Source organism: Sphaeramia orbicularis, chromosome 9 (assembly GCF_902148855.1).
Source record: "Sphaeramia orbicularis chromosome 9, fSphaOr1.1, whole genome shotgun sequence".
Classification (NCBI taxonomy): Eukaryota; Metazoa; Chordata; class Actinopteri; order Kurtiformes; family Apogonidae; genus Sphaeramia; species Sphaeramia orbicularis.
The window spans coordinates 40,063,228-40,082,393 of NC_043965.1; the positions used below are offsets into that span (position 1 = coordinate 40,063,228).

Sequence of the window (19,166 nt, forward strand, 5' to 3'; positions counted from 1 at the left end):
AAGAGAGTGAACTTCAGGGAGCAATTAAATTAGCTCTAAATGATCCAAATAAAATGTAGTCCCCTATTATTCTTGTTTGACTAATCATCATGCAATAATATTGCTTCGATTTACTGCCCCATTAGACCTGCTGACCAGACTTCTCCACTAAACGTTTAATTGACTGGAACATCTGTAATAACAGGAGGAAGTGGTGTTTTCAGAACGGGAAACACCCAGTGCTTATGAAAAATGCAGTGTTAGATGACCATTCTTCTCCCGCTGCTTTTGTCTTTATTCACACCTACATCACACATGGGTCCGATCAAGCGGTAACAGGTGGACACATTTTGAGTTCAACAGTTTCTGTCATGTAATCAGAGTAACTTACGTGCATGTATTATACATATTTGAGTAGGTATTTATAAGCACTTTAATGTCATGTATAGCAAAATGTGGGGAGATAAAATCTTTAAGTGAAAAATGTCAAATTACCGCTCGGTAACACGAAAACTTAAAACAGACATCAGTTTTTTAAGCTTTACGCAAACATTCAAAACATGCGGTTCTCGAAAGAAATTGATACCAAGTAGGATAAAACATTTTAGATTATTATGTTCAACTATGCTGAAAATAAATTTTGGAGTAAAATATTGAAAAGTCTGTTTTATTGACATGAGAATGTGGTAACATGTGGACAGGTTGCCATAGTAACACGTGGACAACTCTTTACCATTGTATGCATCACCCAGAATGTATGAAAAGATCATTAATTTCTGAAAGTTTCACTCAAATATCTGAATTATAAGTAACTTGAAAATTAAAGATTGGTATTTTTGTGGTAACACATGGACAGGGCCTTTTAAGCAACTCACAAATATAAATATCAGTAATATTCACAAAATAATGAAAATCTAATCCTTGAAACTTAGCAATCATCTATATTATCAACAGATTGATTTTTTTAATTTTTCAATGTTTTAGATATAATTTTTTGTGTCAAATTCAAGCTATGGCTATGGTGTAAAAAGTACAATAGAAATCGGTGTTAACTTTTTTTCCTATATGTGGTATTTTAAAAAGGATAACAGTTCCATTAAATAGAGATCTTTAGCTAAAAAATGAGCCCACTTGATAAATGATTTGTGCAAATTTACTTTTTCATGTTGATTTTCCCTTTTGCTTGATTGGACCCATATATCAATAGTCGCTTTTCCATTGGACATCTGCGCAAAACTTTACCGATATTTCCTAAATGTCAAAAAAACAGAAGTGCGTAATGTTGGTTTTTCCATCAAATCACAAATGCAATGATTCGGTTATTTATTATTGCGAGATGACACGAGAAGTTATGCTATAAACATGACAATAAACGTAAATATCATGTTGATTTACAGATATATTCATTATTATTATATATTACCCCTCTATCTCGTACTAAATTAAAAAATGATTCAGTTTCCTGGTGTGTCCACACATACTGCGCCATGTTTCTTTTAAAACTCTTCTTCTTTGCTTGTTGTAACGTCCGTCAACATCTGGTCTTTTTTATTCACACGACTCTAGTTGCGGAAAAAGGTATTTCCTTTTTTTTTTTTTATTTATTTATTTTTTTTTAATTCTCTTTTTATTGAAAGAATTTCGATTTTTTTCAAACATTGAAAAATCAGACAAATACACAAACTATACACATCCAGAGAGTGGGTGTAAAAAAAAAAAAAAAAAAAAAAACTAAACAAAAACATTTACAGCAGCTCATCATTGTCTTGGCATACAGGATCTCAAAATAAAGAATCAATGTATAAATAAAGATGAATAAAAACACAAAAGCATATTTCCTTCAGAGAACTTTGGGTTCATATTCATGCAGTCATCTCAAAGGCTTCAGATATCTCATCCATCCCTCCCAGTGTTGCACAAAAAAAATCCATCTTCAAATTTACAGTGAAGGATATTCTTTCCATCCTATAAATTCCTATGGTTATGTCTCTCTAATTATTTACTTTATTGGAAAAAGGTATTTCCATTGCAGTTTTGTGTGATATACCATTTGCGCTACACCCAAAGAACCACCTCTTTCCAGCACAAAAACTTTTAATCAAAAAACGAGTTTTGGCGAAATCGTCATTGAATAAATTTTGCAATTTTTTAGATAGAATGTTTAGCATCAAATTCGAGCTATGGTGATGATGTAAAAAGTACAATTGATAAAATGCGTTTTAACTTTTTTCTATAAGTGGTATTTTAAAAAGGATAACGGTTCCACTAAATAGAGATCTTTAGCTAAAAAATGAGCCCACTTGATAAACAATGTGTGCAAATTTACTTTTTCATGTTTATTTTCACTTTCGCTCAGTCAGACCCACATACACTGTATTTACCTGCACATCAGCATCCTAGGTTCTCTTGGGTTTTTAGGTACTATGTGTTTACGCATACAAACATCATATTGAGATTTCAGTCCTCTAGATATTACCTTATCCTGGTTTTAGTGGAACTGTCTGTCTGAGCCTGATTGTATTCAGGATTCTGTTCCATCTTATCCCACTAACTGACACTGTGGATTACTGCACAGGTGCAAAATGACAGAACAGAAATCCAAACATGGAAATGGCATCTTATTTTTGTCTTTCACTAATGGAAAAAAAGTAATATTCTCTGGAGATGAAATGGAAAAGGCTCTGAAAAGCTGACAGTTTCAAGTCTGTACTAAAACAGTACCGGTGCCAAAATTAATGGAGGTTTACCTGTTGATCCCACTGCTGGCAATATATGAATACCAGTAAAACCAATCCATAAGTAATGCCTTGTGTTTTAATTTCAGCAACACCTACTGAAATGTCAGATTAAATTAATATATTATATTGTAGACATGACAGGTTTTTGCACAAACAGCAGCAGAAGTGAGCAACCTGGATCTAATACTAACCCATAAAGACCCAAACATCCACCAGTGACCAAAACCATCTACTGATTTACACTGTTTAATACCTGTTGATCCACTAATCCAATCAATACATGTAAATAATTGGTGTAAAATGCAGTTCGTCATCTTTTCATGGTCATCAGATATGACCCATTTGGACGTTCAGAGGCTCTGTAGTTACCGTGGAAACACCATCATCTTCTACAACATTGATTCACCAGTAAAACCCATAGTTTGATAAGTGACAGTGGATGGAGATGCTTGGTTTATGTTCAGTTAATGATACATTTTAGTTAAAAAAATCACTTATTCTTCAGTTTTCTCTGTTTTTTTATATAATAACCCTCAACTTTTCACTTCCAAATCCAAAATACAGAGAATAATATTTAAATAAATGGTTGTAAATCACTTAAGAAATGTTAAATCGAGAGAAAAATTCATTTGAGAACTCCTGCAAAAGTAACACTGGGTCTTTATGGGTTAATCATGTAAACAGAAATATGAATTATCTGGATTTCTCTGTATGTCATCTGTCAGCACCATATCCCAAATATAACCAAAACCAGGGAACACCTTATAATCAGGGAAATTGTGTGCATGCAAACACATTTATTGCAATATTTTAACTTTTTTTTTTTTTTTAAACCTATGAGAACACCCACGCTGCCATTTGTGTATCTACTTTTAGATTCCAGTAGAATTCCGACCAAATCAGACAGAGCAATAATTCTTTTCGGATATAAAACCAGAGGAGTTACACTTATATAATCATACATTTAACATGTCTCAGAGTGCTGTTCCTCTCCACTAAATGCAGAGATCCAGCAAAAAGCGTACACAAAAAAAACATTATAAGGAAGAGTGCAAGTGGTTTATAGATCTGATCTGGTGTTCACAGCACTTCTGTATCAGAATAGATGTAATCAGGTTGTGGACATATCCAGTGGTTTTCTTCTGTACCCACAACAACAGGAAGTGAAGTCATTTTACTTGTGGTATGAAAGGATTTGGCAATTCCACTGTTTTGCAAATATGTATATGGTCTATAAAGCTGTATTACTAGTATTATTACTATTTTTTATATTGTTGGTCTTTTGCATCTTCATACATGCACATTTTTTCTTGCACTTTATTTTGATGCTAGCTTGACCAGTGACTTACCGCATTGTAGGATCAATAAAGTCTGATATAATATAATATAATATAATATAATATAATATAATATAATATTTTTTGAGGTATACATTTAAGACATTTTTAAAGGAAAGTACGTGTTAAAACAAAAGTAAGATTTCTTTGTCTTTTATAGCACTTTTCAGCAATTTATTTAGTTTGTATGGACAAAAAATATAATGAAAATTTAGAATGTAAGGGTTGTAATGATGTATAGGTCATTAAACTGCTCCAAACAATGGTTCTGCAGCAGTAAAATGTAAATCAATGCTCTGGCGTACTTGTTCTAGGGTAGGTCATAAAGGATTAAACTTTTCAAATAAATGTAAAGTAATATATAAACCTTAAAATTAAATGTTTAGCTTTCTAAACAGACATACTCCTCATTTACGTGGTGGAGGGATACCTTCACTTCAGCATTAGAATGCACCATTGTGTGACTTTTATATTACTAACAATTAAATATATAAAAAACACTGTGAACCTGTGTTTGATTCTGGAGCTGTGAGAGTAAATAAAATGAAACCATTAAATAACTCTGTTAACTGTTGTCAGTAATGTCAGTTGTAGCTCCGGTGTGGAAAAACCAGCCAGTGGAGCGGTGCATTTCACTGCCACATTCAGCAGTTTATGTTGACTTGCCTTTTTCCTTAAATGCACTGTAATCCATCAGATGAACTGGCATCTTTCACTGACGTTATTGCTTAATGGAATCAGTAAAGGTCATTGCATTAAGTACTGGCTGACAGTAGGCATTGCTCTAGAAGAACTGGGTTTCAGTGCACATGGCTGAGGCTGAGTGGTCTGGTGCTGCTTAGCTCACAGAACGGATGGTCAGAGGAAAAAAAGAAGGAATAAGTAGAGTAATAAACATACTTTTCAAAATTTAATTGTATTATTATCATTATTATTAATAGTAGTAGTATTACCACATAAGATTTTTCGCTATGTCACAAAATTTTCCTGTGTTAGAACTTAAATATTGTTTTACAGACATTACAGTTTAAGATCCTGTTCAAATGTTCATATTCTATTAGTTCATAAGTAATATCATAACATTATTTTTGAACAATCCCAATAAAGGAACTAACATTATTTAATAAAAGAGTGTTAAATAATAATAAATAAAATAGAAACAAAAAGTAAACAAAAAACAAAAATGAACCTCCACAATATATGCATTTCAATAAATACCTAAAAATATCGCTACAGTACTTTTTAATAACGATACAGTATTGTGAAATGAAATATCGCGATATATTGCAGAACCGATATTGTCTTACACCCCTACTGAGAACTGATAGAAGTCGCATTTAATTTGTAATATGAATGAACACACAAAAAATGGGATTTCACAAAAAAATCCGAATTGTGCATTAAGACCTGCTGTCTGAACGTAGCCTAAGACTGAAACTGAAACCAAATGAATGAAGAAATAAGATTTGCCTCCCGTCTCCTTTCAGCTGCTCGGCATCATCCTGAGCTGCGTCTTCTGGAACCTTCTGGTGGACATGAGCGAGTCGGCCGACATGGTGGACTTCAAGCTGAAGAAGTCTGAGTTCGAGTACAGCGAGCTGGACCTGGCCGGCGCCGGCTGGTGTATGTGCCTGCCCAGGGACGGCGGGTACCTGCCCATTCCCGCCGCCGAACCAGAACTGGACCCCATTGACATTCACCTGGAGAAGCTGAAGAAGCAGCCGCCTCGCACGCACTCTCAGCTCCGGGAACTGCAGCAGTCCAGATCGGCCACCGGGCTGGACGAGGTGGACGTTGGCCGGAAGCAGAAAAGGGAACACTGAGTGGTCATTTTACCCTTTCTTGCCTTTTGGGTTTTTGCCTCTTTTTTTTTTTATTGTAATCATTGCATTTGTTGGAGTTGTGTTGCACTACTTAATGGTTGAACCTGTCAGTCCAAGTAAATGAAGTCAGCTGAAGGGATCATGAGTACTTTGGCACTTTGTTTAGGAATTTGTTTACAAAAAATTTAGAAAAATTTAAGGGAAAAACATTTGGCATTGGCTTTTTTTACGAAGTGTTTCTTTTGTCTTGTTTGTGATGGTTGATATTGAATCATTTTTGGCATTATATCACATTTTATTTAATTTTTTTAGCCTTTGAAATTGAGCTGTGTCTCATGTGCTAAAGCTTACCTCAGGCTGTTTTGAAAATAGCCCAGTAGTCAGAGGACAGTACTATTTGTTGTATAAACTAATGGTAGCTCGAAAAGACGTTTTTCGGTGTCAGAGAAATAGGAATAGTATGTCTTGCGTGTAGCGTCTGTGACGGATGTATACAGTTTGTGTATAATTTCTTTTTTTTTATGGTTATAATTTGATTTTGTGCAATCGATGTACATTGTAAGACTGATAGTTGTGGAATAACATGGGATGCATGTTTTGTACTGTATATGAAGTAAGAAAAAAAAAACCCTCAGTTTACATGTTAGGCTGTTATCGGGGGAGGGGGGCTTCAGTCTTTTCCATTTTTAAACTAAACTTTTTATTCCTTCCATCTTTTAAAGTAACAACTAAAGGGATTACCCCAGGCTACCGATTCAGTGAATACTACTCTATGACGGTTTTTGTATCTGAGTTATGCACTGTTTGAGCTTCCCCCGAGCTCCTGCCTTGTATCAGCACTACTGTTCTTGTCAATAAAGCTGACTTTGTCTACTGATTGGTGTAATGAGTTGCTTTTGTGCATATTCAGTGGGTACAGAAAGTGTTGAGACCAGTGGCGATTTCTCATAGACTGCAAGGGAAGCTCAGCTTCCCCTAAAATTATGAAAATTAAATGGTCAAATATGTACGGTTGTGTTGACATTTCATTGACTACAAATGTGTTAGAACACGTTCATCTCACAGATAAGTTCATTCAGAATCAGCTTTATCACAAATCAACAGACTCGATGTTGTTCACTTCTCATACATTCCTCTTGCGCTGTTTTCTCATTCGATCTCTGCTCAGTGCATTTGCCCGTAGACGCTTGGCGTCCATGCACTTCAGTGGGACTGAGTGGAACAGTTTTTTTCATTGCCTCAAAACTGGACGGTAATTGGATAAATGCCACGATGTTGTCCCGCCCCCGGACGCTCGGCGTCTCTGGAGGTGAATGGAGCTGTAGGCGGAGCTCGGCTGGGCTGGACACTGGGCTTCCACGTGCTGATTGGAGGATCAGTCAAAAGGCTGAATCCCGTTTGACTGACAGCTATTTTGAGATCTACTCCTTCACTGACACAGTTCAGTTTAATACCTTCACACATTCTGCTGTGAAATCGAGAGAGAAACCACTACAAAATTACTTGTTCATTTCTTGCACTGTAAATAAAACACACTCATTGTACTTCCTTGTTTCAATTTTACATAATTCCAACGTTTTCTTGTTTACTTGGTACGATAAGGTCTCTGACCATTTTCTTAAAAAGGAGCGGAGGGCCGAATTTATGTTTAAATAACGACTTTTTTTTTTTATGTAAGCCGACAATGAGCTTCCCCTCTCTGAAAGATGAGCAGCCGCCACTGATTCAGACCCCCTTAGATTTTTCACTCTGTTATATAACAGCCATTTGCTAAAATCATTTAAATTAATATTTTTAATTCTTCATTAATGCACACACACTACCCCATTTTGACAGAAAAAAAAGAATTATAGGCATTTATGCAGATTTATTGAAAAAGACAAACTGAAATATCACATGGCTGTCAGTGTTCAGACCCTTTGCTGTGACACTCGTACATTTAACTCAGGTGCTGTTCATTTCTTCTGATCATCCTTGAGATGGTTCCACGCCTTCATTGGAGTCCAGCTGTGTTTAATTAAACTGATTGGACTTGATTAGGAAAGGCATACACCTGTCTATAGAAGACCTTACAGCTCACAGTGCATGTCAGAGCAAATGAGAATCATGAGGTCGAAGGATCTGCCCCAAGAGTTGTGGCAAGGCACAGATCTAGCCAAGGTTACAAAAGAATTTCTGCAGCACTTAAGGTTCCTAAAAGTACAGTGGCCTCCAGAATCCTGCAATGGAAGATGTTTGGGATGACCAGAACTCTTCCTAGAACTGGCTGTCCAGCCAAACTGAGCAATTAAAGGAGAAGAGCCTTGGTGAGAGGTAAAGAAGAACCCGGAGATCACTGTGACTGAGCTCCAGAGATGGAGAGGAAAGATGGGAGAAAAAGGCAGTCAACCATCACTGCAGCCCCCTCCCCTCCCACCCCACCACCACCACCAATCAGGGTTTTATGGCAGAGTGGCCAGATGGAAGGCTCTCCTCTGTACAAGACACATGAAAGCCCGCATAGAGTTGGATGAAACCACATGAAGGACTCCCAGACTGTGAGAAATAAGAGTCTCTGATCTGATGAGACCAAGACTGAACTTTTTGATCTTAATTCTTAGCGGTATGTGAGGAGAAAACCAGGCCCTGCTTATCACCTGCCCAATCCAATCCCAACAGTGACATCATGCTGTGGGGGGGGGGGTTCAGCTGCAGGGACAGGACCACTGGTTGACATTGAAGGAAAGATGAATGCAGCCAGATACAGAGATATCCTGGATGAAAACCTTTTCCAGAGTGTTCTGGACCTCAGTCTGGGCTGAAGATTCACCTAAGCACACAGCTAAAATAACCAAGGAGCGGCTTCAGAACAACTCCATGACTGTTCTTGAACGGTCCAGCCACAGCCCTGACTTAAACCCTATGGAGAATCACTGGAGAGACCTGAAAATGGCTTTTGACCAGTGTTCACCATCCAACCTGACAGAACTGGAGAGGATCTGCAGGAGGACTGGCAGAGGACTCCCAAATCCAGGTGAGAAACACTTGTTCCATCATTCCAAAGAAGACTCAAGGCTGTATTAGCTCAAAGGGTTTTTCTACTCAGTACTAACAAAGGGTCTGAAAACTTGATGTTTTCTTTTTTAATAAATCTGCAAAAATGTCTACTATTCTGTTTTTTTTCTGTCAAAATGTGGTACTGTGTGTACATTAATGAGGAAAAAAATGAGCTTAAATGATTTTAGTGAATGGCTGCAATTTCACAGAGTGAAAATTTTAAGGGGGTCTGAATAGTTTCTGTACCCACTGTAAACACAGTGGAAACAACTACATGAACTAGTGCTGCCTTCACATGCTGTCGGGAAGATACTTTCCACTTGTGAATCCAAAATAACATTTGCGTTGTGTTCGAGTGCTTTTGTTGTAGTGAAATGGAAAATGGCAGACACACAATTTGTGACCTTCTACTTGGGTAAAACAGTTTTGGATGAGTTCATTAAACGGGCTACATTATTGTTGTTGTTCTGTTGTTTTTTTGTTTTTGTTTTTTTTTGGGGGGGGGTATACTACAAATGTGCAAAATGATTGCCAACAGCGGCAGAATGTTAATAAAAGCATTGTTTATCATTCGCTCTGAATCACTCTCTGCCATGTTCATAAGTTCAAAGGTTGTTTTCATCTCGGCAGCTCTCCCAGTTCTCCAGTGGAAAATATGATGTGGGGTCACGTTCATGTCCAATTTCAGAGTTTGTTACTAATATTTACCATAATTCCCATAGCATGTGAAGGCAGGATTAGTCTTTGAAGTTTACAAAGGGAGAAAAACGTGAACCTGACAGACTGATAAAATCAAAAATATATTCCAACTGTCAGTAATGATTGGCACTGACAAATGTGCATCTGTTCCCTTTTTTATATTTACATTTATGCATTTGGCAGATTCTTTTTTCCAAAGCGACTTACAGCGGAAAAACAAAAATGAAAGAAAAATACAAGAATAGATTAAAAACATAAAACAGCTGTTCAATTAAAACACTGTCGTACAGAAGAATAAATTTCCCCAGAAGAAACAATTTCCCCAATCCAGTGTTTTGATGGAGGCCACTTTATTGTATATCTTCATAGATTTGCTTTTTGCATTTGCAGACAGTCATTTCTTTTTTTTCTTTCTTTTTTTTTTTTTACTTTTCCTGTGCTCTGAAGACTGTTGAAATCAAACCCCGCTGCTAATTTTGATAAAAGTACAATTTTCTTTCTCTCCATTAGACTGTTGTGTGTTTGTAGCCTCGTCTGTTTGAAGTAAACTCCATCTTAGGTCTTATAGTCGCTGTGGAAGTACGGCTACTGTGTGATTTTGTTTGAGCCGTAACCTATAAATGCCTCATCAAAACTATGAAAATGTATGAGCATAAAATAATTACACAGTTCAAGAAACTGTCGAATTAAAGTTTAACCTTCATGATTTTAGTTATTTGTATTTCAAAACCTGACAGCCCCTGATCTACCATATCCACTCTTTTTTTCTTTTTGCTTTTTTGTTTCATTTTGCTTGTTTTTGCTGCCAAAATAACATTTCGCTGTCAGGTCTCCAATTACATTTTAATCCTGACAAGTGGAACACTATATGCTTAACAAGCTATATCACCCACACAGTTCATTCTACACGGATAAAACTAACATTTCTAAACTGATGTGCAGGCAGTAAAAGAGTTCAACCCAGCAACAAAAAATAGCAATATCATCTCACACTTAAACACCAACAATCAGTGGAGTTTACATCCCTGTCTGTCCAGACTCTTACAATATACTGTGACAAAAATATTGTTTTATTACCTTTTGAAAAAAGGAGATTTTATTTCAAACCAGGGAAGAATTAATGAATGTAATTTATTAATACAAGAATGAGTGCCTGACTGAAACTGGGTTTATTTTGGTACCTGGCACTTTTCCAGCTTTTTAGACCCAATAATAAAAGAGAAATTTTGACAGATTTCCCCCCAGGATGCACCTAATGATGACCTCAGATAAATGCAAAAAAAAAAAAAAATGATACTCTTGTTCTGAGCCATCCCAAAATGAATGAATTTTTAATAAAATATTGGAGCCACAAATAGGACATGAAAAGCTACCTAGGTGTCAGTACATTTGATCTGGAAAACAGTGAAAGTGAAACAAAAGACACTTTACTAATTCCTCTATTGCCGCATTTCTATTACGTGGAACAGGTTCGACTCGGCTCGGCTTGTCTCCCGTTGTTGTGCACCTCATTTCCTTTCCCTTCTTACCTTCGGAAACTTGTATTTGAGGAGTTACGACATTTGTTGCCCACACCGGAACCGGCCCAGCGTTCACTCTGCTGCTACATTCACAAGCGCCGCTAAGTAGAGAATCAAATACTCCTATAATAATTCCTGTAAATGATTCACATGCTGTGGACAAATGTTTGAGGATATTGGAGGGATTCCACCCTTTTGAAGACATGGAAGCTTTGACAGTGTTCCAAGTAAGTGGACCTGGTGTCGTCTTTTTAGACCGTTTCTGCCTCAACCCCATGTTGGCTACGTTCTGACCAAACCAATGCAGTGTACATGTGACATCATCGCGCATGTACAACGAAGGCAGAATCGATAAGCAGAATCGTAAAGCAGGCATGTTGAGCCGCATTATGTAATAAATTCCCATCATGTAATAAAAGTTCAAAATGTAATAAGAATGTCACGTCATCTTGTAATAAAGCCGCATTATGTAATAAACTGACGCATTTTGTAATAAACTACCTCAATGTATTATGTAGTAAATTTTTTCTCATTATGTAGTAAGTTATTACAATTTGAGAAATTTATTACAAAATGCCCTTGACACATTTTTATTTTCAGGAAAATCTAATGTGCTAAATTAATCTTTAAACTGTGTGGTTAAAGTTCTGATTCCATTACCTGTAGCTCCTGTGATTAATTTCTTCTAAATTGCTCTGAAATTATATTAATTTGGATTGTTATTACATAATGAACCATGTTATTACATTTTTTTTAAATAAAAATGTGTCAAGGGCATTTTGTAATAAATTTCTCAAATTGTAATAACTTACTACATAATGTGAAAAAATTTACTATATAATGCGTTGACGTAGTTTATTACAAAATGCGTCAGTTTATTACATAATGTGGCTTTATTACAAGATGACGTGACATTCTTATTACATTTTGAACTTTTATTACATAATGGGAATTTATTACGTAATGTGGCTCAACAAGGCAGGCAAACGATTCCAAGGAACCGAGCTACTGGGAACCGGTTCTCAAAAAGAACCGGTTCTCGATTCCCATCCCGATTGACACCTGTGCTATAAGAGGTCAACCTTTTGAATCTAAAATTTCATCTCTACATCGTATTATCCCAGTACCTGTTTCTGTGAAATATTGTCATAATCAGTGTTTCCATTCTTGATGACTAAATGTTGTTTTGTGAGCTCAACCTTTGACATTTGTCCATCTATTCATTCCTGACTATACAGGGTGGGGAAGCAAAATTTCCAATGAACATTTAGCTGTTTTTTCTCAGCAGGCACTACGTCAATTATTTTGAAACCAAACATATATTGATGTCATAATCATACCTAACACTATTATCCATACCTTTTCAGAAACTTTTGCCCATATGAGTAATCAGGAAAGCAAACGTCAAAGAGTGTGTGATTTGCTGAATGCACTCGTCACACCAAAGGAGATTTCAAAAATAGTTGGAGTGTCCATAAAGACTGTTTATAATGGAAAGAAGAGAATGACTATGAGCAAAACTATTACCAGAAAGTCTGGAAGTGGAGGAAGCAACAAAAAAACGTACCAAAGCTTTTATTAAAGCTCTCAAATCCAAAATCCTAAAGGATCCAACCAAATCCATGAGAAAAATGGCAATTGAACTTGAGGTAAACAACAAGACCATTAGAAATGCAGTAAAATATGATTTGAAGTTAAAATCTTACACAAGAACACCAAAACACTTGTTGACAACAGCAACAAATCCAACTTTAGCAATTTTTGGGAATCATGTTTATGGCCGCCTTCTAGCCCAGATCTAAACCCTCTGGATTCTGCTATTTGGGGCGTTTTAGAACATGCTACCAACAGAACATCACACAGCAATGTCGACTTTCTTAAAGATACTATTAAAGAAGAATGGGAGAAGTTGTCACCTGAATATTTGAGGAACACTTGCGCAAGTTTCAGGAAGTGTGTGAAGGCAGTTATTGAGAAAGAAGGAGGACACATAGAATAAAAACATTTTCTATTATGTCAGTTTTCTTGTGGCAAATAAATTCTCATGACTTTCAATAAACTAATTGGTCATACACTGTCTTTCAATCCCTGCCTCAAAATATTGTAAATTTTGCTTCCCCACCCTGTACATCCTTGAGCCCAAGTGGGAGTTACTTCCAGGTTTAATGAGCTTCAACCGAGACGTTGGTGGAAAAAAAATGAACTCACAAACCCCCCCACAGCTGCTTATTTCTGAACTTGAAGGATCGCTGGTTCTTCTTTCTTTAACATTTACGTCTCGGTCTTTAATTTAACACATCTGTTTAAAGGTCTAAATCTTTAACTGCAGGTTTTTCCTCCATCCATCCTCAGATCTCTTCTCTCCTGTCTGTCTCTGGATCGACAGCAGTAGCCACATTAATTCAATCCACGTATGGTGCATGAATGCAAACAGCTCCCTCTCGTCCTGCAGGTCATCTCTCCCTATTCACTTCGCACCTCTCTTCCTCTCTGCTGATGATGATCTACAGACAGCCGGTGGAGTAATTATGGGAAGGAGATGAAATGCGTCAACTAAAGAAAAAAAAAAAAAAAAAGCTCGATGGCCTGAGAGCAGGATGTGCGTAAGCTTTGATTATGGTAATATGGACATGGATTTTGATGTTAGTCAGGAGAGAACACACACACACACACACACACACACACACACAAACACACACACCGTGCCCGTTATCTGTCACTGAACAGCTTTGGGTATTGGGATGATCATTATCAGTCTCACTTGTTGCAAAGAACACATGTGTTGAACTCGGATAATAATGTACAATTTCCAGGATTGTTGGAAGATAGCTGAAATTACCCTGAACTGTCACTCTTGCAGGTGGACAGACATAAACTCTACAAAAAAATCCAGCTGGAGAGATTTGGCGAACACACATAATGTCATTTTGTTTTTGATCATTATGTGATTCCCATTATCCTCACTGTGAACATGTGTACATTTTCTGGGAACGTAGCTACTGGTAGTATGAAAAATAACATTGAGTACATAGGTTATAGGTGTCAAACTCATTTTAGTTCAGGGGCCGCATTCAGCCCAATATAATCTCAAGTGGGCTAGGCCAGTACGTAAAAACGGTGAAAAAAGTTAAATTAAATTATGATAATATTTACATCTACAAAGTTTCCTAAAAAATCTGAATGATGGGAACAATTTGAAATGTCTTTAAAAAAAAGTGCAATTTAAAAGATTCTGCCTCAGTTTATCATTTACACGTGTACATTATAGCTTGCCTACAAATACACATAACATTTAAAAACTGAATACTGGTAAAATTGCATTTACTTTTCTTAAACCATTTCCGTTTTTTCATATTTATTCAGGTTATTCAAATTTTTTTGTAAAAGTATAGTTTGTTAATGTAAAAATTTTCATGTAATTCTACTTTTTTTTTTTACACCAAAACAAAGAAAAAATTTGCTGTTGACATTATTTATAGGATATTATAATATTTTACTGGTCTGATCCACTTGAGAACTAATTGGTATGTATGCATCTGTATGTGGAACCTGAATTAAAATGATTTTGACAACATTGATTATTAAGTTCTTCAGCGTAATTTTTGTACTTCAAAAATTCATCCCAGGGGCCAGATTGGACAATTTGGCGGGCCGGATTTAGCCCCCGGGCTGCATGTTTGACACCTGTGACATAGGTGAACTGAACCATGGAGCAAAAAGTGTGTTTTCCCCAGAAAAATACTGTCATAGAGCTGAACAATTCATCAGAATACTTTATCAGAGGTGCCAAGTAACAAAGTACAAATACTTTGTTACCTTACATAAGTTTAAATTGTGATTATCTATACTTTATTAGAGTAATTTTTCAGCTGACTTTCTACCTCTACTCTTTACATTTTCACACAATTGTCTGTTCTTTCCACTCCTTACATTTGAAAAATAGCCTCATTAGTCCTATTTCATTTGGGCTTGTTTCCATTCTGGCTTGTCATCGTTCAAATAAAAAACACTAGAAAAGCACTCAGACAGCGCAGACCTCCATCAAGGCGACCCCCCCCCCCCCCCCCATCACCACCAACATTTAATAATTTGTTCCTTGTGCCAGTATCAATATTTCCTGGAAATTTCATCAAAATCTATCCATAAGTTTTTGAGTTATCTTGCTAACAGACAAACAACCTCCTTCAGAGGTAAAAAAAAAAAAAAAAAAATCCATCCAAAGAGTCAATTTAACTGTGGTTGGATGAGAAGTCTAAACATGTACCACTCTGACACCCTGTTGGTTTGTATGTGATCCATCACTCCTGACTTTTTGCACCATTCCAGTACTTATATTCAACTAGTCCTCATATCTTCTGCTCCATAAAACACATGTTAATGCTCAGTAGGACACATATATGGTTCTTTAATACATTTGCATTGGACTAAAATACGTTCATTTTCAGTGTTCATATCTGCGGCTGAAACAGGTAGACTAGTGCATCCCAAATGTTTCAACATTAACATTTTAATATAACTAGGGCTGGGCAAGTTAACGAGTTATTACCGCGTTAACGCATTCATTAAATAACGTCGACAATTTTTTTTATCTCACGTTAACACCGTTTTATTACTGTTCTGCCTTTCAAGCAAGTCTTAGTTGATTTACATATACGGACTCTTATTTTGAAACTCATGCTTTTATTTTGCCGGTCCACACGCCGGTGCTGTGTGTATGTGCAGCTGAGAGGAGAAAAAAGCGAACTTTACAAGTAATGCTGAATCAAACTGTGTGTAACTCCTGCAGTTCAACACCTGTATGTATCAATCATACTGTTGTTTGCTAAATAATTTCACATGCAAACGTGCCGTTAGAAACATGTTTATGACGTTATTTTGGATGTGTTTATTACAATGTGTTATTAACATGCTTAAGCTAATTCGTTTATGCTAGCTGTCAGAGATGGGTTGTTAATTCTTTATGCAGGCTCATGCTAAGTTTATATAAATTCATTGGTTGTGTTTAGGTATAATATGCCAGCCTTTGAACTAACCTTTACTTATTTACGATGTGAATGTTGTATTAGCAGTCATTTTATCTCGATGCTAACTTGAATGGGAAAATCCATAGACACGCTAACGATTAGCATTTACAGTTTAATTTAAGATTTACAACGTCTTTTTATCCAGCAACAAAGGTTCACATCAGAGATATTTGATACTATTCATTCTTACAACAACTGAACATAAAATACTCACAGGCAAACGTTTTTGGGGCCACACAAACAGAGTGAAAGAAACATGTCTGTTAGTTCTACGTCCGAACTGACTACGGTAACACGGAAAGGACAAAACATACGTTAGTGCAACTTATTCTGACCACTTCAGGGCCCCTTTTGCTTGCTTTGAACAACTGAACATCACATATTATTGGGCTTATTAGTAGCAGTACTTATTAGTGGGCTTAAGACTCCTGTCAATCACTCACAACTGTAAATACACTGGTGGGGACATAAACGTGTAAAAGTAGTGGTTTTTTGCATGGACATTTTCATTTTAAATGTCTTCAGATGGTGGGGTTGAGAAGGACACAGTTGTTTGGAAGCACTGACGTGCAATTATTTTTTATCACCGGAGTACTTCCAGTCTGGAATATCACTGAAAGGCAATACATGCTGTTGATGCGCCCCCCCCCCCCCCCAACAACAATGCGATTAATCGTGATTAATCGTAGAAATCCACACGATTAATCGCGATTAAAAATTTTAATTGCTGCCCACCACTAAATATAACATTATAGTCATTATGGCCTTTAGAAACATGTTTTTTGGGGAAGTGTGTGTGTGTGTGTGTGTGTGGTGCACTATAGACCCCTGTGCCACCGCCTAAGCTTTTGTCTTAATGCCATTTTCCCCCCTTATATTTATTTTTATACTTTAAGTAGTTTTGAAACCAGCTTTTTACTTCAGTAAAAGTGTAAAAGTACTGGAGTTGATACTTCAGCTTGTACAGAAGTCTGTTTAAACCCTAGTATCTATACTTCTACCTGAGGAATGAATGGGAATACTTTTGACACCTCTGCTCTAATAGCACATAATAATTTCAGTATGGAGATCATTATCATAATACAAAACAGATAAAGATAATTATTTCTTGATTATGTTATCATAAACTTCTTAATAATATGCTGTTTTCTATTTATGCATCGGAAATAGTTAAAAGTGCATTGGTGTTTCCCAAAACTATTTAACTGCATGGACTGAATATTAAATATCCTTGAGTTGCCATGGGAACACAGCCAGTGATTGAGTGAATCACACAAAGTTGTCAAACATGGGCCTATACCTCTACTGTATCCTGTTGTTTCAAATTTTAAACAATTTGGAATGCAATGGAATTCAATGCCAGAACTGAGGACAACCTTATTAAAATGAACTCTTTGCTTTGGTTCCAGCAGTCGACACATTAGTGAGGTTACACTGTATTCATTTTATTTGTATATGATAATAAAAAATACAGTTGTATGTGATTTAAAGCATTTATGTTAATTTTGTTTTGTTTCGCCCCCTTGAACCCACACCAGGGCTCTGACCTTAGACACCCCCCCCCCCCCCTTCTGTTTTTTCTAGATCCGCCACTGAAGTATATTGAGGTTCAGGGCTCATTTGCATTAAAGCCAAGAAGTGGGTCACAATGACACAGTGATGATAAATAAAAAGAAATTCAAGCAATAAAATGTAATAAAGTTTGAAATAAAAAATATGAGAAAATATGGTAAACAATAAAACCACCAAGAATAACTTCACTTCAATTCAGTTTTACTCATGTAATGCCAATCATAATGCATAACTACCTTCAAAATTTCAGATCAACACCTTAAAAAGAGTAGAGGAAACCCAACATATCCTCCAGGTGTGAACCAAAGGTGACAGCAGGGAGGAAAAACTACCCTGAACAAAAATGTAAACGCACCACTTTTGTTTTTGCTCCCATTTTTCATGAGCTGAACTCAAAGATCTAAAACTTTTTCTGTGTACACACAAGGTTTATTTCTCTCAAATATTGTTCACAAATCTGTCTAAATTTGTGTTAGTGAACACTTCTCCTTTGCTGAGATAATCCATCCACCTCACAGGTGTGGCATATCAAGATGCTGATTAGACAGCAGGATTTTTGCACAGGTGTGCCTTAGGCTGGCCACAATAAAAGGCCACTCCAAAATGTGCAGTTTTATCACACAGCACAATACCACAGATGTCACAAGTTTTGAGGGAATATGCAACTGGCATGCTGACTTCAGGAATCTCCACCAGAGCTTTTGCCTGTGAATTGAATGTTCATTTCTCTACCATAAGCCATCTCCAAAGGTGTTTCAGAGAATTCATGAAGAAGACTGTGCGAGGAAAATGGTGGTCACACCAAATACTGACTGGTTTTCTGACCCCCCTGGACCACCCAATACAGTAAAACTGCACATTTTAGAGTGGCCTTTTATTGTGGCCAGCCTAAGTCACACCTGTGCAATAATCCTGCTGTCTAATCAGCATCTTGATATGCCACACCTGTGAGGTGGATGGATTATCTCAGCAAAGGACAAAGGAGAAGTGCTCACTAACACAGATTTAGACAAATTTATGAACAATATTTGAGAGAAATAGGCCTTTTGTGTACATAGAAAAAGTTTTAGATCTTTGAGTTCAGCTCATGAAAATGGGAGCAAAAACAAAAGTGGTGCATTTATATTTTTGTTCAGTGTACTTTTATAGAAGGAAAACCCTCAGCTTATGTTAGTGGGCACAGAAGAGAGAAAAAAAGAAGAGGTTAAGGTAAAAAATGTGACAAATTGAAATATTAATGACTGTATTGGGTTGAAGTAAGCTTAAGTTTTGTCTAAATGCTTCATATTGTACATCAGCTCTCCTGTCAGATCACACAGACGGGAGGAAAAGCCTGATGGGAGTTTTCTCCTCCTTAAGTCACTGAATGGTTTGAGTGTGAAAATAAAGTGACCCCTCCTCTGGTCTTCAGTCAGCAGCTCTAAACCCAGATGAAGAC

General features: G+C 36.6%; 1 protein-coding gene across 1 annotated transcript in view; it reads left to right on the forward strand.

Annotated features, from left to right (window-relative positions):
- The window catches only part of LOC115426322 (tetraspanin-15), a 38,917-nt gene extending 32,163 nt beyond the window's left edge, over positions 1–6,754 (forward strand). Inside the window, exon 8 of the mRNA XM_030144362.1 lies at positions 5,542–6,754. Coding sequence (XP_030000222.1) covers positions 5,542–5,877 — 336 coding nt within the window. The 3' untranslated portion in view covers positions 5,878–6,754. The remainder of the gene's footprint in view (positions 1–5,541) is intronic.
- Positions 6,755–19,166: the final 12,412 nt, after the last annotated feature.